The following is a 21,274-nucleotide window of genomic DNA, read 5'->3' on the forward strand; positions in this document are numbered from 1 at the left end:
AAACTCATGATTCTCCTACTTTGTCCTCCCCAGTTCTGGGATTACAGTTATGCACCAGCATATCTGGGTATAATTTTCAGTGTTATACTTCTGGCTTCTGATGTGGCAAGTTAAAGAGCTTAAATGTCACTACACCATTATAAAAAATAAAAAGGAAGAAATAACTGCTACTAAAGGGAGGAAGAGAAAGGAAGATGGGGAGACAGACACACACAGTGAAGAGAGGGAAAGGAAGAGTTAAGGAGAGAGGAAGGGAGGAAGGGAGGGAGGGACCAGAAATCCACAGGGAGAAACCTGAAGGTATCAGTGGCAGTAAAATGCAATGTGACAACTTGCCCAGTCTCATGTGGACCCATGTGAGAGTTGAAAATTCTGGGTCACCCAGACCCCCTGAATGTGGGTGTTAGTTGGGAGGACTGGGCAGTCTATGGGACCTCTGGTAGTGGGTCAGTATTTATCCCTAGTATACGAATGGACTTTGGGAGCCCATTCCACATAGAGGGATACTCTCTCAGCCTAGACACATGGGAGAGGGACTGAGCCCTGCTACAAATGATATGACAGACTTTGAAGATCCCCCAAGGAAGGCCTCACCCTCCCTGAGGATCAGAAAGGGGATGGGATGGGGGTTGGGGGCAAAGGGGGAGGATGAGAGGGTGAGGGAACTGGGATTGACATGTAAAACAACCTTGTTTCAAATGTAAATTAAAAAAGGGAAAAAAATTCACAGAAAGAAAGAGAGGGAGGGAGGGAAGAAATGCTGAGTCACATAGTTAATTGTGACCTGCCCATACCAAACGACCTCTGAGCTGAGATCGCCTAAATGGCTTAAGTCCACATGCTGCAGAGGTCTTCCCAGGTCTCCAGTCACCCAGAAAACTGCAGGTGGCAGTACTCACTCTAGAGACAGGATAAAAGGAAGTGAGCAAGAAATAGTTTCTCCTTTGGGTCCCTTCATATTACTTGCTTAGTAGGCATTGCTTTTACTATCATGTCATTCTCAAAGAACTTCATCCAGTAGTCACATGGTTACCACCCTTAGCAAAATCTGCAAGTTTTCCCTCTGAAATTTCCAGAAAATGTTTTTTTTTTTTTTTTTTTGTTTTTGTTTTTTTGGTAATACTTATAGAATATAACATGGTATTAGATACTGGAATGTCCTGGCTGTGCATTTTCCCCCCTTAGGGATCTCAAGGTTTATGGTGCCTAGTCCAGTGTGGCACCACAGAAACTGATCCCAGTGGATAAATTTGAAACTAATCACAGTGGATGGATGTACTGCTTCTAGAGCTACAAAGTGACATGCATGTCTCCACATTCAAGTACTATATTTTCACCAAAACTGGAATAGGTAAGCCTTCTGGAAGATGAAACATTAGTCTACACCAGACCATGTTTCTCTTTCTATACTCTTGGGAAATAAGTCAGCTCCTTCATTATGAACCAAGATGGGCTGGACGTATAATTCTTCATTTCTTTATCACGATGTATTTGGTTATATAAACAATTAGGCCTATCATATTAGCATAGTAGGTTCCTAAGTGCTACAAGTCACACACAAATAAAATAGATAATGACCTTGTGTACCGCCAATCATCCCTTTAGTTCTACAAGATTTGAAATCAGAGTGATATTGCATTTTCCTTGATCCTCTAGAAAATTTTAGGATCGTGTCACATATAGCAGGAGAAAAGCATTAATGGAATATGTGAGGTGGATACCCTTGGTGCTATCATTAATCTGTCTCTTTCCCCACCCCCCATCTCTGGTACAATGTTACACAATCCCATAATGTAATTTCTCCTATGGTTTTAAATGTCATTTTGAATTTAAAGTGAGGTGGTATAGGCTGAACTGGAAACATTAACAATGTCAGACTTTATTGATAGATATCTGAAAGGGATATTTTTCAGTAAGCATATTATAAGGGAGTTTCTGGACAAAGAAAATGCACTTCTTACCTCCTACCAACAAGTAGCTGTTGGGAAACAGTGTTTTTGCTTGCATAAGTGCCCTTGCATGACCTGAGTGGAAGAGGTCAAATATTCCATCTGCATACACTCTAACAGGCCTGTCAACTGTAGAAGAAAGAGACACAGTTAACACAATTGCAGAATAAGGAAGCCCCATTACCTTCTATCATTACAGTGCCATAAGTTTACTTACAGAAGATACGATATCCACATGTTATCAGTTTAACATTAGTGCATGAAACTGATTTTTTAAAAATAGACTCTTATAAGGTTGTCAAAATACAACAAAAAATTTCAACAATACAACACACCATGTTACATAACAAGGAAAACAAATACAGAGCACTGGGAGTTCTCTTCACTTAGATGTCTGAACCAGTGGAGTGTACCTGTTACTGGGAAAACTGAGGTTCCCTTTTAGAGCTCTTCATTTTGTTAATTAAAGAATTTAGAAATGGACTCAAAAGGAGACCTGAGGACAATGCAGAGTTTAGGGGAAAATCCTGGCAGCCACCATGAAGATGGATGGAGAAATAGTCATGCCTTTTAAATGAGGCAGGGACTAGAAATAGATGATTATTAAGAAAGGAAAACTCATCCTCAAGAGTGGAAGTGAGGGGATGGGGGGGCATGCCTTTAATCCCAGCACTGGGGAAGCAGAGGCAGGCAGATTTCTGTGAGTTCCAGGCCAGCCTTGTCTACCGAGCAAGTTCCAGGACAGGTCCAAAGCTACACAGAGACCCTGTCTCAAACAACAACAACAACAAAAGAATGGAAGTAAAGGGCTGGAGAGATGGCTCAGAGGTTAAGATCATTGGCTACCATTCCAGAGGTCCTGAGTTCAAGTCCTAGCAACCACATGGTAACTGACAACCATCTGTAATGAGATCTGGTGCTTTCTTCTAGCCTGTAGGCAGAACACTGCATACATAATAAATAAAATCTTAAAAAAAAAGAATGGAAGTGAGCTAGTGATCTGAATAGAAACCCAAAAGCATCCAGCCATGCAGCATGGGGTCTTTTTGAGGTTCTCTACCCTCCCATTTGTATCTGAGGCTTTGTTTTATACAGGCTCTGTTCCTTGTATGATGGCAATGCCAGGGTAAGAACAGGCTTCTAATCTTCCTCTACAAACTTTCTTTTTCATGTTAATTTTTTAAAAGTCAGGATCTTTCTATGTAGCCTTGGTTGGCTTGGAACTCACTATGTAAACCAGACTGGCCTTGAACTTACAGAGATGTGCCTGTCATTGTCTCCCAAGTGCTGGGATAAAGGCGTGTGCCACCACATACAGCCACAATTATTTGGATATAGCTTTTAAAGTCCCTACTCTTTATCACATACTTGGGAACATCAAGGCCTCAGGAATTGAAGGGCCTGAAGAAAACTCCGAGTCTTGTTCTCAAAGACAGTGATACTTTGGTAGCTACTCAATGCTCAAATTGCTGCTCATTTTTAAGTTCCTTGGTGGCCAAAGTGAACTGTGATGGGGATGTTTCACTCCAGACATAGTCAAATGCTACAAAGCAAGGCTCATTTCATCTCAGAAGGCAAAATGTTTCCCAACATACCATTGTAAAAGGTATAAGAGCGAGCATGCGGCCAAAAAAAGGAGGCAGTTAATATATCAATTTTGTATATAGTGTTGATGCTCTGGGTTAGAAACATCCAATCATACTCTAGTCCTTTCTAGTCCTTCAGGATGCTATTGCTGAGCCAGACCAGAGACCCATTTCATTCTAATCAGAAGGGAATGCTGAGTGGTTGGGTTTCACCAATGTAGTGTGTAATGTGGGCACAAATGGGGGAAGAGGGTTGTTGTTATTTGGTATCTGCATTCTGAAAGCTGAGGAAGAGGAAGAGGAAAAGGAGGAGGAGGGATCGAGGAAGGGAGGGAAGGAGAGAGAGACAAAGAGAGAGAGAGAGAGAGAGAGAACATGCATGCATGTATGCGAGGTATGCATGTGGAAATCAGAGGATAACTTCAGAGAAGTTCACTCCTTTTGTGTTTTAGGACTCAAAGTCAGTCACCATGATAGTGCAGCAAATATTTTCATCCACTGAATTATCTCACCAGCATGCTGATTTTCTGTATAAACCTAAGAATCCTACTGACTTTTAAAATATATGCATGTATTATATTAATGCTATAAAATGAAGTATTTAGGGGATGGGGTATGGCCTCATAGTAGAGTGCTTGCTCAGCATGCACAAGGGTCTGAGTTCTAACTTCAGCACCACACACTGAAAAATGGAGAATTGAAAACTTAAATGATTTTGGATTTAGATTTAAAATTGTGATTATTTATTGATGCAACCCAACCTCATTAATTTAGAACATAAAGAAACATTACATTAATAGATTCAGATGGAACAATGTTGCTAATAAATTAAATTTCTCCAATAAAAAATATGGAGATTTTTATGTCAGATTGATAACTTAAACTGTTTTCAATTATATACTATTTTGAACAAACAGAATTGCTTTCACGGGATTATACTGTATTCTAAATAAGTCGCAGTAAACAGAAAAATGCTCTGAAATAACAAACTCTCTAATGAGGGATCTTGGATTTCAATGCTCTTATTCAATTGCAATTCAATTGAGGAAAATGTGTTTTAAGATATAAATCCCACAAGAAAGCAGATGGCAGTTTTGTGGAAGTTTTTGTTAATGATTCAGAGGTGATCAGGATAAATGAATTCAGGAAGCAGAGAGGAAGAAAAGTAAAGAAAGATGACATAATTACTGGGGAAAAGGCTATTTAGTAAATTTGAAGACTATCTGCATAGTTGATTTAGCAGTCAGATCACTTTTTAAATTGTAAAGTGTCAGCAATTTCCAGACTTGGAAACTCCTACAGGGCAAAGAGAGGAACCTGATTTCCTGGTCTCTTCAAGGGGGGGGGGAGGGGAAAAAGAGGGGCAGAGAGGGAGGGAAGAAGAGTGGAAGGGAGAGAGAGGGAGAAGGGAGAGAGAGAGGGAGACTGTGGATTGACAGAAGTTGCAAACACAGAGCAAATTGTTACAGTGGAATATTGTTTCTCTGCTGTATTCACACAACTTCACATGCTCAGGACCTGTGGTGTGTGTCTTCACTTAGCTTCAAGGCTAAGTGAGGACAGCACTTTACAGGGAATGCCCTTGTGCTGCATAAAGTAGGGGTTTGAGGTGAAAGGGATTTGTCTACCCAGTTATGACACCAGTTCTTTAGTCTGCTGGGATTTTTCAAAGCTTAAATGAGATCGGGGGAAGGACAGCCTATTGAGTAGCTGCCTATTAACTTCTACAGAACTTAATGTCCTTTTCTGCTCAGACCTGAATGAAGCTTATCCTTTAACTTCAGCTCAATTCTGTTTTCTAACTTGTTTTCATTTGGATCTTCATCTCACTCCTCCTGTCCCCATTCCCACCCTAGTGCCCCATAAATCGTGTATTGAAGGCTTGGTTCCCAGGCAGCAGTTCTAATGGGAGATGGTGGAAACAAGGAGTTGAGGCCTAACTAAAATTTTCCTCTTCCTAACTCCCCCTTGGGTATTTCATCAGAGTGATAGAAAGCTTACTAATAGACACCTGAATTTTCATTTAGAAAGCACTTGACTTTATTGTTGGGCTGTTATTTGACTTTATTGTTGGGCTGTTATTTCTCAGTATGTGGTCCCTGACCACCAATTTATGGATTATCCAGGCTGTTTGTTAAAAATGCAGATGGCCAGCCGGGCATTGGTGGCACATGCCTTTTGTGGTACATGCCTTTAATCCCAGCACTCAGGAGGCAGAGGCAGGTGGATCTCTGTGAGTTCGAGGCCAGCCTGGTCTACAGAGCTAGTTCCAGGACAGGTTCCAGAGCAATACAGAGAAACCGTCTCAAAAAACCAAAACAAAAAATGCAGATGGCCATCCCTCATTCCTGGTCTGAGGGCAGAGGAATGGGGGAGACTAGGGAAGCTCTTTCCTTAAGGATTTTTTAATACTTATTTTTATTGAAGGTATATATGTGTGTGTGCCTGCTTGTCTGTATATGCACCATGTACATGCAGGTACCCATGGAGGCCAGAAGACAGCATCAGATCCCCTGGAAGTGGAGTTGCAGCTAGCTGTGAGCTGCCTTGTTGGTGCTGGGAATTGAACCTGGGTCCTCTAGAAGAGCAACAAATGCTCTTAACTGCTGAGCCAGCTCTCCAGTCCCTTCATGTGATTCTTTACATGATTCTTACATACTTATGTATAAAAATGATCAAGGACCTCAATGCTTTTGAGGGGTGTCCTTAAAGAGGAAGCTGAGTATCATGGTTCCGAGGCTCAAGCTCTACAGCATTCTGGAGCCAAGACCCCAGCTCGCTTACTCAACAGGTGTTCCTAGAGCAGCAGCATTACCTAGAAAGTTGTCAGAGCAGCTTCTTGGGTCCTACTCCATATGTGAACAGAGTCAGATACTCCAGTTAGGGAGTCCCAGCCATCTGTATGTCCACAAGTCCTCCTGGCGATTGTGATGCAGGCTCCAGTGTGAGAAGTCCTGACACCAACTGAAAGACCTTGCTCAGTTTACAGACTCTCTAAGCCTTCTTTTCCTTACGTGCGGAAGACTGAAAGTACTGACCATGTTGAGTTGTGAGAGGAAAATGGCAGGAGACACATAAAGACCTTAGCACTTTGTACACATTTAATAAATGCCTACTACTATTAAGTAATACACTGCCCCTTGCCCCATGGATTCCTTTAAGCTTGGATTGGTTGAGTTTTGTAGTGGCAGTAGGAGTTCACTCTGTTATGCCATCCCATGCCTCAAATTTCACTCTAGTCTTATTTTGTACTCCATCCTAACCAATTGGAATGAGCCACACTTACTCCCAGACAACTCTCTATGTCTGTGCTTTCCTGCACTGCTCCTATTCTACCCTCCCAGAAGAACTTGCTATGTTCTATAGACATGGTCCACAACGTCTCCCAAAAGAACCAGCTAGGTTCTGCTCCTTCCCTGAAGTCTTGCTTGACCTCTCCAGGCCATATAAATGTGCCATTCTTTGAACTGCCACTTATCATCAGTGTTGTACATTCATACATGTGGCTGTGGCTTTTTCTTCATGTCTAATTGCCTAGTCTCTTTAATTGTCATGAAAGCCCTTGGGAAAGAGAAATGGTACTTTATACTTCATTTTACATCTCTTTCCCATTGGTCTTCTGATATTTGTTAAATGAATGAATGGAGGAATATACTTCCAGAAGAGAATCCAGTTTTTTTTTTAGGTCTCACTTAAAACATAAAAATAAAGACATTTCAGAATAGTTAACAATTACAGTGGCTTAGTTCTTCAACACCTTGAGAAATGTATTTTTAACAGACTCTACCTGTCACAAAAACCATTGTTCCTCTTTTGCAAATGAGAAGATGAATCCAGATCTTATTCATGAATTGCCAGAGTCTGTAGAACTAATAAATGGCATAGCTTGAGTTTAAGCACCTATAGTCTCCTCCATTTTTGCCTTGGCTACTTTGATTTGTATACATTACTACTGTTTTTATTTTTTGCTTTTTTTTTTAAATAGGGTCTCACTCTGCAGCCCAGGTTGTTCTGGAATGTTCCCTACGTAACCCATGCTGGCCTCAAATTCATAGTAGTTCTCCTGCTTTAGCCTCCTCAGTGCTGAGGTTACAGTTGCAAGCTACCATACCCAACTAGTTCTCAACATTAATGTTCACCTTTCTTGCATTGCGCTATAATCACAAAATTCCACTCTGAAAGTGAGCACTGCTCACATAATGCTTTTTGATACTTCAAGTGTCAAGACAAAGTACAGTTGAGAAATAACAACAGCCTCACCTGGTGTTCCTAAGCGGGCCTGGGCAATGGTCAGTTTTTCATGAGGTGCTTGGCACTGGCAGCTGGATTCATCTGCAAATGGGGCTGGTGCAGTCAGGGTCTAGAAGGGAAAACAGAGAAGGGGAATGAATACATTCTAATGAACTGTTTTTCAGCAACATCAACCTTCCTTAAAGTTTTCTGTTTGGCAGATAGGTATGACTAAGAATAATATAACAGGCCTTGATGGCTCACACCTGTAGTCCCAGAGGCCAAGGCAAGGGGATCACAATGAGATTTCCAGGCCAGCCTGAGCTATGGAGTGAGTTCCTCAATGTTCCACAATGGTTCAGGCTTCAAAGAGTGAGACCCAAGGGGTTAGGGGAAGAAGTAGAATATATCTGATGGGCCTGCCAGAGCAACAGTATCCTCCTAGAAATAAAGCATTGTCACAGACCCTTCCCCCTCCTCTTTAACTGATGCATCAGGAATATTAAGAGCAAGTCAGGCATGGTGGCTCACACACACGGTCTCAACACTCAGGCTGAGGCAGGATGATGGAGAGTTCCAGGCCAACCTGAACTATATAGTAAGACCCTGTCTTAAAAAATAAAAACAAATAAAAAAGAAGTAACAAGCTGCACAGTGCCTATCATGTGCCAAGTGCTAGATGAAATGCTTTGGAACTGTCATCTCTGTCTGGCATCCCAATACACTATGCTGCATACATATTCCTATCCTTCCATAGGATGCCATCATCCTATGCCTATTTCACAGAAAAGGCAACCGAGGCTCAGTAGGATTAAGAAATATGCTAAGTCATGCCCTTGAAAAAATCATAATGCCCAGCTTTGAGCATTTCCCAACCAACAAGGGCAGTCTTCAGATATTTAGACTCACCCATACCCGGGACACTCGGCTGAAAGGAACTTCATATTCGGAAGCGTGGCACGACATCTCCTGTAATACACACACCACACACACACACACACACACACACACACACACACACACACACACCAGCCTGTCCAATGACAAATGCTGATGTCTCTTCAGTGCACAGGCCAAGGCTGATATCTGCACCCGGAGAGAGCCTAAAAGCACAGTAATTCTGGCGGGCTGCAGATAACTGCTCCTGTGGTAGCTTCCCGAGCTACCAATGGCTAGAGGCCCCGCCCCAGGCAGCTTGGGCTGCCGCTCTGGGGAATGCTGTGAGAAAGATGTAGTCACTTGGACGCCTGCCCAGGAAGTGGCCCTGCATTTTTTAGTCAGCCTCTTAAAATGAAAACCTCACTCTCTCCAGACAGAAGAAGACAAAGCGGGTGGTGTTTTTGTAAACAGGGCAATCCAGGGTTGTCCATTTGCAGTTTTTGAGCTGTCATTACCACAGTCACCACTACATCATCCTGGGTTGTTGTTTTAAAGCTAAGGTTCACTAGTCACTGTAAACATTACTCACAGTGCTGCATGAATTGCTTATTAGAGATGGAGACAGGTGCTATTCCTTAACTTGGGAAGATTTAACTGAGGAAGAAGGATCTACACATTTGAACAGGAGATGTGATTTACTTCTGCCATTCATTTATTCCTATTTCTTCAATCACTCATTCATTCACTCAAATATATGGCAAGTGCTATCTACACTAAAATCTGAGGCTAGAAGTAGAGATAAGACTAGCCCAGTCCTTGGCTTTTTACATTTTTTCCTTTCTTTCTTTCTTTCTTTCTTTCTTTCTTTCTTTTTTTAAGACAGACTTGTTGTATATCCCAGGCTGAGTTGAACTCAGAATCCTCGTGCCTCATCTTCCCAAGGGCAGGGCTAGCAGGCTTGTACCATGATGCCTGGAACTTAGCCCCTGCTCTTGATGAGACCATGTTCTCTAAGACACCATGTTCTCTACACAGACAAAAACAGAACCCTGTCTTAAATACCTTCCACTCTGAAGCAGGAATCCTGCTGTAATTTTGTTGAAAGATCTCCTAGTTAGCTGCATGAGACTTTTGTAACTCCTACCCTACCCTCAGGACTCTGGAAGCAAACCAAACCTTAGGAAAAAGAATTGGGAAATGTGACTCCATCTTTTGTTTTTGTTTTTGTTTTTCACAGATACATTGAGGTGACTTTGTGGGCTCTAAAGGATCAGAGAAACATGTATAATGTGGCAAAGGAGTTCCATCTGTGTTTGTAAGACTAGTGTTCAAATATCCTTTGTAGCACTTACTGAGTATACACTTTAATTAGGCTCTTCTGGTTACAAACACTCACTAAACTTAGCTCAAGGGATGGGAGATTTATTTTAAGGCACAGAGAGTAGAAAGAGGAAATGGGTAGAGTGTGGCCTCAGCATGCCAAGAATGCTGTACCAACCTGGCTGTTATAGCATGTGCTTCCTTCTGCTCCAACCCCATCCTTCTGCATCCTTCTACCACAGTCAAGACTCTGCTTACCTTCCATTTCCCAGAACTTCAGCTTATATATGGCTTCCTCAGTCTCCCTTTACAAGCTGTCCTTAAGGCTGTTTTGTTTATTTGCTTGTTTGTTTGTATAAAGACAAGGTCTTGCCATGTAGCCCAAGCTGACTTTGAATTCATAATCTTCCACAGAGGTATAATAGTAGGTGGCCTGATACATGAAAGGCCCTGGCTATTATCCCCAGTACCATTAAAAAAATGTCATAAAGTAGAATCTTTTGGCTAAGTTCATATTTTCAAATAGGACACAACCAGAATTGGTTGGAGTTGTGGCAGGTATATTCTTGGGTTCAATAGTTGTGGCAGGGAATGTCATGGGTTATCAATGTTACCTCTTTAGCAGGAATTAGCGAAGCACGTGGTGAGAAAGTTATTTGACTTTGTATGTTCCTAAAAGCAAGTTCTTTAACTTATCCGAATTCAGCCTCATCTGTGAAAGGGGTAACTATCTTGCACGACTGTTGTGAGAAGCACAGATCACATGTACACTCTATCTAGTACCCAATAAATTGCACCTACATTTACTCTCCTTACTCATTATATCACACCTAGCACTACAGATTTTTATACAATAATGTAGATAGTGTAGTTCTCCATACAAACAAGAAAAATGACTTGAGTGCATTTTGACAACACAATCCAAATTAGTAAAGTGGTTACAAATGAGTGTGTTTATGTGAGTCAGCATGTGCTTATGCTCATGTCTGTGTGTAAGTCACAAGCATGTGGGTACCCACAGAAGCCAGAAGAGGGCAGCCAATCCCCTGAGCTGGAGTTACAGGCAGTTGTGAGCCACTGACAAGGGTACTGCAAACCCAACCTAGGCCTCCTGGGAGAGCAGCAAGTGCTCTGTATCTCTCCAGACCCAAATGGGAATATTTTCTATTAATGATTCATTACCTAGATCTGTTTTTGTTGTTGTTGTTTGTTTGTTTGTTTTGTTTTGTTTGTTTTGGTTTTTGGTTTTTGGAGACAGGCTTTCTCTGTATTGTTTTGGAACCTGTCCTGGAACTAGCTCTGTAGATCAGGCTGGCCTCGAACTCACAGAGATCCACCTTCTTCTGCCTCCTGAGTGCTGGGATTAAAGGCATGTGCCACAAAAGGCATGTGCCACCAACACCCAGCTACTAGTTCTATTTTATTGTTGTTATTGTGGGGATTTTTAAAGATAGAGTCCTTTGCCTTCCCCAGAAAACGGATGTCAGTTAGGAGGCCTGGGCAGTCTATGGGGCCTCTGGTAGTGGAATCAATATTTATCTCCAGTGTAGGAATGGACATTGAGAGCCCATTTCCCATGGAGGGCTACTCTCTCAGCCTAGACACATGGGGGAGGGCCTAGACTCTGCCCCAAATGATATGACAGACTTTGATGATCCGTCATGGAAGTCTTACACTTTCTATGGAGCAGAGGAGGGATTGGATGGGGGTCAGTGGGGGCATGGAAGGATGGAAGGGAGAGGTAACTGGGATTGATATATAAAATAGGATGGTTTCTAATTTAAATAAAAAAAGACTATCATTATAGTCTAGGTTAGCTGTAGCTTGCTATATAATCCAGGCTAACCTGGAACTCATAAACCACTTGCCTCAGTCTTCAAATGTTTGGATTAGATGTATGTGCCACCATACATAGCTGTTTCATTTATATGTGTACACGAACAGTGAATCTTTAGAAAATGATCTAAAATAAACAACTTTAGAAATATTTTATGTACTAGTCACAAAACTTATTAGACAAACTGTTGTTATTTCATAACAAAGGAGCATTAAGTAGGTGTGCCATTTAAAACAGAAATTTTTTAAGTAACAATATTTACTGAAAGCTGAAGATAGAGCTTATGTGTACTGTGCATTTTGCTGTTGATTTTCATGACCTGAAAGTAAGAAGACGAGAAAACTGAAGAGACAGAAGACACACAGAATCCCGAAGTGCGTAAGTGTGCTTGTGTGTGCCCTTGTAAAAGCAGTTGTCATGGAAAGGGTTATTTTCTGTAATATCCCAGACAGCTATACTTGGAACAGGGACAGTGTAAAAAGAAACAAGTGAATTCCTTTCAAAGTGACACAGAATAGCCCTTGGGTTGAGAATTAAACAATATATTGGAGCAATGAGATGACTCAGTGTGTAAAGGTGCTTTCCATGCAAGCCTAGAAACCTGAGTTCAATTTCCGGAACCCATATAAAGGTAGATAGAAAGAACTGACTCCACAAAGTTGTTCTCTGACCTCTACAGGTATGACCTCTATACTAAAAAATTACTAATAATAAATTTTAAATTAAAATTAATTAAATTAAATCCTATATTCACCAAGTCTTAGTGAGGGCTTGGCAAATATCAACTATCTCCTGTGACTTGAAGTAAAATTTTTTTCAGGGTAGACACTTTTGATTACAATTAAGAAGAAATCCTTTTTCAGGACCAGAACAAATCACTTGACTACTAAGGAATCTATGTTCATTGAGTTCTGTTTTCTCCACATACAAGCAATGGACCAACCTCAGAACACTAGGAAATAAGATTCCTGGAGTCTTCTAGGAGGAGGGAGGATGGGGCCAACTTGGTCTTTGAACTATCTGGATATCTATAAAGGGACCAAAGTCCCTACCTATTCCTCAGTATTTACCAAAGCCCAAATGTTTACTAGTATACTCTGATGTATTCCAGACATAGGCTTTTTGTAAGACACAAAAGTCTGGCTCAATAACACAGTCAAACAACTAAGTATTTGAATGAATATATATATATATATATATATATATATATATATATATATATATATATATATTCAAATACATTTACTCATTTAGTTTGTATAACAACTCTGTAAGATAGGTGCAGTGTCCAGTGTCTTCAATAGTGATTATCAATTGATCTTTTAGACTCAGTTGCCTTTTGGGCTCTCTCTGAACTAAGGAAATGCGCAAGATTCTTAGATAGGATGAGGAGATCCCAGAAAGAAAATACTGAAACTCCTGATAACCAGGAAGGGCAAAACCCAAACAATTAACTGAAGAAGTAAAAGCATGTGGCCAATATTCTTACCCCAACTTAGAGAAGCATATCTCACATGTAGTCACTGCAAACCTCAGCTTGAACTGACTCTAAGATACCCAGATCACATTTTCTAGTGTTTATTGGCACAAATTACACAATTAAGTGATGCTAGATGTCTAGCAGGTAGGCAAATAAAGGAACAAATAAGAAAGGCATGAAGGAAAAGAAAAGTGACTCTGGGGCAGCAATCTACCAAAGTGAAGAGTAGCCCTTTTAGAACAACAGAAGATAGTGGTTCAAAAGTCATGCACAATTTCCAGTCACTTCATATTTGTAATCAAATTCCCATTCTTTTCAACACACAAATCATGGAAATTAAGTGAGTAGAATAGTGGGGGGAGTCATCAGAACCATAGACCTCACCACTTTGAAGAACCATAGGCCAAATTGAAAGTTGGAGAAGCACAGGAGATTGTTGTTCAGCATGAGTGAGGACTTTCCAGGGATAAGAAGCCCTGGCCCAGTGCCCTGAACCTCACATGTACAAGGGCCTTGCGAGCCCACAGAACTGGTGCTAGGCTGCAGTATAAGTTCTTCCTGCTCAACTTAAGATCCCAGAACACCCAACCACTTCTTGTGAAAATGCTTCCCATTTGTCACATGTGCTCCAGTTATGGAAACTGTACCACAGTGCCATAAGAAAGCCATACAGAGCCTTTTAGGCTCTGTAAAGGGAAGGACATTGTTTATTGGACATTGGGTTTGTAGAATCTCTTTGATGGAGGCTTGTCAAATATTTACCTGGAATAAAAGCTGTTAGATAGACAGGTATGGAAGAGAGTACTCAAGAGACTGAGGCAGGAGGCTTATGAGTTCCCAGACAGATTAGGTCAAGTAGGAGTTTAGGGGCAGATAGGGCTACATATCAAGACTTTCACAAGTGCATGTGCATGCACATGTACATGCACACGCATATACACTGAAGTAATAGGCATCATTCCAAAGAGTGGGTCTGATATGCCAACAAGGAATCATTCCTAAGATATTTCACTGAATGCGCAATGAAAATCCCTAAACAGTACACATGCATGTTAATACTGTGAAATACCATTTATGATTAAAAAAAGAGGGGAAAAGAGTGATATAGAAATATATAAAAATTATGCTGGCAGGATGGACATTGTTCACATGTGGCTATTTAAACTAACATGATACTTAAAATGAAACAAAATTTAAAACAGAATCTTAGTCATGCTACCTACAAGTGAAGTATCCAATAACCATATATGGCCAATAGGTATATTGGACAGTGTAGATAGAGAACATTCTTGCCATCATAGAAAGTACTATTTAGCCTAGAAAAATAAACATCAGACATTTAACTGCCTCTTTCAAGAGAAGATATATGCTGTTATTTTGCTTTGTTCGTATGATGAGGATATACTCATGTAATTTACAAAGTGTAAAAACAAATCTATTTTCTGTGAAAATTTAATCAAGGGTCAATTGTCTTTAATATGGAGGGTGGGTCTTATAGGAAAGAGCTATGCATCTATTATCTCTGTAAACTACCTGGTATAATCACTATAAGAAAGTTTTAGAACTCATTTGTGCCTTTGAAGGATTTAAATCACTGTCATAATATCTACCCATTATTCATTTGTTCAACATTTTATACCACTTGAGTAGTGCTTACTTAGTGTGTACTAGGTACTGTTGTAGATTCTGAAGTCATATCAGAGACCGTAACAGATAAAAAAAAAAAAAAGGTTCTGTCCTCATAACATTAAACAATAATGATGAACAACAAGAATGTAAAATATATAATGTATTAAATGGTGATTTACATGCTATGTAAAAAATTAAGGTAAGGAAAGCTCAAGAGTAAATGAGGTAGAAAGAAAATTTAAAGGTCTGTAATTTCAGCTACTCAGGAGGCTGAAGTTTAAGACCTGCCTGGACTACAGAGTAACTTCAAGGTTAGCATGGGTCATTTAGTGGGACCTTGTCTCCAAACAAAAGTAAGAAGAGGCTTGGGATGTACCTCAATGGTAGTATTTGTCTAGGGTGTGCAAGAGCTTAGATTCAATTCCCAGTAGAAAAGGAGGAGAAAGAAGCGGGAAGCAAGCAAACAAGCATGATCTGATGTTTTTGATTAAGTATGTGGTGGGGGAGCTGTGGGTGTGGGTATCTTTATGTATGTGTGGTGTATGTGTGAAGATGTGGATGGGCATACATACCTGTATGTGTGTGTATCTGGAAGCTAGAGGAGGATGTTGGGTGTCCTCCAGAACTCTGCCTTTTTCCTTTTAGACAAGGTCTCTCACTGAAACTGAAGCTAAACTGGCAGCTAGTAAGCCCTAGTAATCCTCCTATATTTTCTCCACTGCATCACTGGGGTATATGCATGCATGTGACTACATTTTTTTTTTTTTTAACACGGGTGCTGGAATCAAAACTCAGGTTCTCATGCTTGTGCAGCAAGCACTCTTTCTCAGTGACTCATTTGTCTAGTCTTTGGTTTTTGGTTCTTTTTTTCAGACAAGATTATATGTACCTCAGGCTGGCCTTGAACTCACTACTTATCTGCTGGCTGCCTGAATTCTTGCTTCTCTTTCCTTAGCTTCTCCTATGCTGGGATTATAGGCATGCAGCACCACACCTGGATTGGACTATGCTTTAACAGGACTTTAGTAGATATGTTGAGAAAAAACTGCTGAGAAATGTAAGATAGAAACAAAATCACTGCAGTAGAGGTAATAAGAAATCAGATTTTACATAGACTTTGGATGAATAACATTTGGAATTAAATGAATACAAAATATGAAAGAATAAAGAGCTAGAATAATTCCAAAGGAACTGGGCAGAAGAGCTGGACCATCTGGGTTACCATTCTCTGGATGGCAAAGGTGATAGAAAAGGAAATCTGACGTAGAGCAGGTCCTTAAGAAATACTTGTTGAATGATAACTGGAAAAGGTGATTACTGGGCCAGGAGGTGGTGGTGCACACCTTTAATCCTAGCCCTCTGTGAGTTCGAGGACAGCCTGGTCTACAAGAGCTCATTCCAGGACAGCTTCCAAAGCCAAAGAGAAACTCTGTCTTGAACAAAAATTTTACTTATAAAAAAAAATTTACTGATAAGGACAGAAATAAGCATTAAACTCAGGAACAAAGTGCACATAGTAAAAATATGCTATACATATCGCTTAACATCATAGTATATATTTTAGAAAACTAGGGAAAGTTAAGAGAAGCAAACAGGTCTCCAACTATTCTGTTTTCCAGAGCCAACCATTGCTAACACTTTTGAGGTCTATTTCCAGCCTTTCTGGTTTGCTATGTATGCATAGTAACAACTTAATAAGGCAATAAAATATTACAATGAATACAAAAATCATAAATAGAGCCAGAGAGATGGCTTGGTGTTTAAAACTGCACATTGCTCTTACAGAGGACCCAAGTTCATTTCCTAGCACTCACATCAGGAAATACATAACAGCCTGTAGCAACAGCTGCAGGGAATTTGATAGCCTCTGCTAGATTCTATAGACACTTGTGCACACACATGCACCTACCCATACACACACACACACACACACACACACACACACAATTAAAAATACAATAAATCTTCTTAAAATGTAATAAATAGTTCCCTATTATTGAGGGTTAATTTAAAAATGTTTTCTGAATTAAAGTAACATTCTAAGCATAATTATGAATCTCTGATTATTTTCTTTGGATAGATGCCTAGGAGCTAAATTACTTAGGTTGGGGTATAAACATTTTAAAGATAAACATTTGAAGAATGTTTTAACATATATTGGTAAATTGCTTTTTACAAAAGCTGAATCATTTACACTCACATTACAATGTATGAAAAATGGTATTAAGCATCATCTTTGTCAATTTTATAGACCCAAAATGGCATCATGCTGTTTCAATTTGCATTATTTTGATTATAAGAAAGATTGAACATTTTCAAATGTTTATTGGCCATTTGTATTTTCTTCTGAAAATAACCTGTCCTTTGAGTACTTTTCTGTTGTTGCAAATAAGTAGGTTGAAGCTGTTTACAAGCAAAACAATACAGCACAGTTAAAAAGTTACCTGAAATATCTTTTAAAAATGCATTTGCAACTTTATTTAGATTTGCCTTGTAAGAACTCCATTAGAGAAAAAAAAAAAACCCATACAACTACTTCATTGCAGTCATCTGGACATGTGAGAGCTATTGTAGTACTGAACATATAGTGACTATGCATTTATGCACAGAGCTATACAAAATCAAGGCAGATAAAGTCCAAGCATGAACTGGATCAGGGAGGGAGTCCCAAAGTACCACCACTACCTGAGGGCTCTTGACAGTTAATGGTTGCTGGGAATCAGTTTTCTTCAGGGATGCAGCACCTGAGAGCCTATTCATGCTCCAACAAATGGTCCCATACCTGTGTCCATACAGGCAGTACTAACTGGACTTGGTGGGCTTAAAATTTAAAAAAGCACATGAAGTTCAGGGGGAAACATGCTTAAGGGGATACAGGAGGCATTGGAGAAGAGGGGGATGGCTAATGTGGTAGGTTTGATAGTTTAGTTTTTAAAAACATAAAAATTAGGCCAGTGTGTGTGATGGTGCATGGCTTTAATCCCAGCTTGAGAGGCAGAAGCTGGTGTCTATTTGTGATTTTGAGCCTATCCTGGGTTACATAGAGAGTTCCAGGACAGCCAAGGGTACAGAGTAAGACCTCACCTCAAAAACAAATCAAAACAAAACATAAACACAAATTAAAAACACAACAAAGCAAAGTGAGTGTTGTCTAAGCTCCTGCATCTGAGTTGGACTAGTAATCACTGGCCTCTGGAGAAGCTGTACTATGGCCTGGGATGTGGGCTCTCTAAAAACACTGGCCACCTATAAACTGCAAGGCTCTCTCATGGAAGGTGACAACAGTCACTTTCAAATAGCACGAAGAAGCCTAGAACTAAACCTGAAATCATGTTTCACTGATTATAAAATGTCTCTTTACTTCCCTCATATTTTAAGGGGTTCAAGATTAGGAGGTGTGTCTCCCAATAAATCTTGCCTTATAGTCAGTGTTGGCTGTTGTTTCACATGGGACAGCTCCAAAATGGAAATGCAGCTTACAGTTAACAGACCTCAGATTCCTAGCATTAATAGGCACTGGTACTAAGAAAAGAATCTTTACCTGGAGGCAAGAAATTCCATATTCTAATGTTTTCTTAGGCAGTTGAGCTTTAAGGAGCATCAGTCACATATTGTATTCTTATCCCACTTCCTCCCCTCAAAATCTTCAAGTGGCTTAAAAAGAGTGAAAATTGGCCATTTAAAACTTGCTTCATTTGGGGAAATAAGGAAATACAGACAAGTTTTTAATATACTCTGGGTAAGGGCCAGAAGTGAAGCTCAGTGATAGAATGCTTACCTGGCATGTGCTAGTCTGCGGGTGCTAGCTCTAAACATCACAAGATAAGATCAAGAGGGAAGTAAGCACATAGGTGTGCAGGAGTGCAAGCTGCAGTCATCAGCATTTTAGAGAGGTAGACTACAAAGATGCCTTTAACTCTAAGCAGTCCAGCAACAAGGTGAATAAAGGTACCAGGTAGCACAATTGTTCTTATATTTAAGGGAAAAAGCCATTGAGAAAAGCCCAGCATTCCTTGTGGCAAATTCTGGAAGAAATCCCATGCACCGTACTACCTTAAAAGATACACGTTGCAACCAGGTGGTGGTAGTGCATACCTTTAATCCCAGCACTCAGGAGGCAGAGGCAGGCAGATTTCTATGAGTCTAAGTCTAGCCGGCTCTACAAAGTGAGTTCCAGGACAGGCTCCAAAGCTACAAAGAGAAACCTGTCTTGAAAAAAACCTAACCCCCCCCCCCCACAAAATGTTGTATGATGTCCCTACAAGTTCAATAACAGCTCCTAGACAAACAGTTTTGTTTTGAAGGTTTGCATCCATAGCACTTTCCATGCAAGGAAGAGCCTCAGAACCTCCCACTCCCCCCCAAAAAAAACATTTGGTAAGAACATCTACAAATACAGATCTCCCCCATTATAACAGCACCTAAGGGCAAGAATTGGAATGTGTAGATTATTATGCAAAAAAGAACGCAATGTAGTGGACAGTAACTCTTGCACTTATATTATACTTACTTTCATCTCAGTATTCAAGAAAGGCAGCATTACTGCTATCTAATTCTAACATATGGGTTTACACTGGTACTCATGGTAAAGTATATATGGTGTCTTTGGTAGTTTGTATGTCATTGGCTCCCATTAGCTCACTGGGGGTGGTGTTATTAGAAGGTGTGGCTTTGTTGAAGTAGGTGTGGCCTTGTTGGAGGAAGTGTGTCACTGTGGGGCTGGGCTTTGAGGTCTCCTTTGCTCAAGCTTTGCTCAGTGTCACACCATTTCATGTGTGCAGGGCAAGATAGAAGAACTCTTAGCTCTTTTTCCAGTACCATGTCTGCCTACATGCTGCCTTGCTTCCTGCCATGATGATAATGGACTGTCTCTGAACTGTAAGCAGCCACCTCAATTAAATGTTTTCCTTTATAAGATTTGCTGTCATGGTCATGTTATTTTTTCACAGCAATAGAAACCCTAACTGAATCAGTGTCCTAAAGGGAGAGTACAAATTGGGTGGCCTGACTTATAGTTCACCTAGGCTTTGATAAATGCCTTTGTAGATTGTATTATCTAATTTTAACTAGATAGATACTCACAACAGCAGCTGGTAGCTTAAAATATTGCCTGCAATGAAGGGCTGGAGAGAGATGGTTCCATGGTTAAGAGCTTATACTGTTCTTGCAGAGGACCTGATTTGTTTCCTAGTGCCCATATCTCCAGCTCCAGGAGGATCCCATGCCTCTGACCTCTGAGGTAGCCACACTCATATGCCTATACCCCTGGATATACATATACACATAATTTGAAAAATAACGAGTCTTTCCAAAAACATTTCTTACAACAAAATAGGGAAGCAGGAATAATAGCAGCACAGGTAAACAAAAATGACAGACCTTGGATTGGGGATGTAGCTGAGTTGGCAGAGTATATGCCTAGCATATACAAAGCCATGAATTTGATCCCCAGAACCACACAAAACCAGGCTTGGTGTCGAGTGCCTATAATATCAGGACTGGGGAGGTACAAGCAGGAGGATCTGAAGTCCAAGGTCATCCTTGGCTATATAGCAAGTTGGAAGTCAGTTTAGGACCTTGTCTTAAAACAAAACGAAACAAACAAAAAATAATGAGCCCCAGAAGATGAAGACGGAGAAGAAACATAAGAAGAATGACAGACACTGACTCTTTTGTCCCCTGTATGAGTTCTGCATCAGCCACATGATGAGGCACAACCAATGACGACTTAATCTCATCTAACACGAAAACAGCTGCAATGAAAATGATTGTACAGGAGACTATTAGAAATGCCAAGACATTCCAGTTTGAGCATATATCATAACTCAAGATATCAGCTAATGGAGGTAATATAAAGCTATTGTAATTATCCTCGAAAATAAATCATTCAGAACATGAAGGCAAATGATTCTTTTAAGTTTCGTGTTTCAAGTCATTGGATATTCACCCAACACTTTAAAAATACTGTAATATATAATGATAAATATTTAGAAGTATTTTTTCAGTTTCCTGTAGCTTAAATGAGGGAAAAAAAAATCCCTTCTTCCTGCCACAGTAAAACAAGTAACTCTAACATGTAGGAGGAAAAAAAAAAAACCCGATGTCAAACTAAAATGCATTCTTTTGTCAGGAAATATGTTTAGAAGACATATAGAAAACATTGCTGAGGATTGAAAGAAACAAGCATTAGAACAAATTATGTAGTGTGGGAGGTTTGCTGTGCAGTCAGATTGAGTACAGCTATTTCTAACATGCCTCAGCTTGAAGGGTGTGCAAGACTGGATTTTAATAATAAAAGTGTTTTATGAGCAATGGACAAATATGCTCCAAAGAAGATATACTCTGCAAATATATTGCTTTTTTA

The 21,274-nt window shown here is 40.1% G+C and overlaps 1 protein-coding gene across 3 annotated transcripts in view; it reads right to left on the minus strand.

Annotated features, from left to right (window-relative positions):
- The window catches only part of Pcyt1b (phosphate cytidylyltransferase 1B, choline), a 90,225-nt gene that overhangs the window by 31,351 nt on the left and 37,600 nt on the right, over positions 1 to 21,274 (minus strand). For 2 of the 3 annotated variants that reach the window (XM_051179270.1, XM_051179268.1), the window contains exons 2-3: positions 7,796 to 7,895; positions 1,962 to 2,078 (exon numbers count right to left, since the gene is read on the minus strand). In XM_051179270.1, coding sequence (XP_051035227.1) covers positions 1,962 to 2,078; positions 7,796 to 7,895 — 217 coding nt within the window. Of the gene's footprint in view, positions 1 to 1,961; positions 2,079 to 7,795; positions 7,896 to 8,674; positions 9,185 to 21,274 lie in introns of those variants that run through there. The other variant, XM_051179269.1, reaches the window with a different exon arrangement.

This window comes from Phodopus roborovskii, unplaced genomic scaffold (genome assembly GCF_943737965.1).
Source record: "Phodopus roborovskii unplaced genomic scaffold, PHOROB, whole genome shotgun sequence".
In the NCBI taxonomy this organism is placed as follows: Eukaryota; Metazoa; Chordata; class Mammalia; order Rodentia; family Cricetidae; genus Phodopus; species Phodopus roborovskii.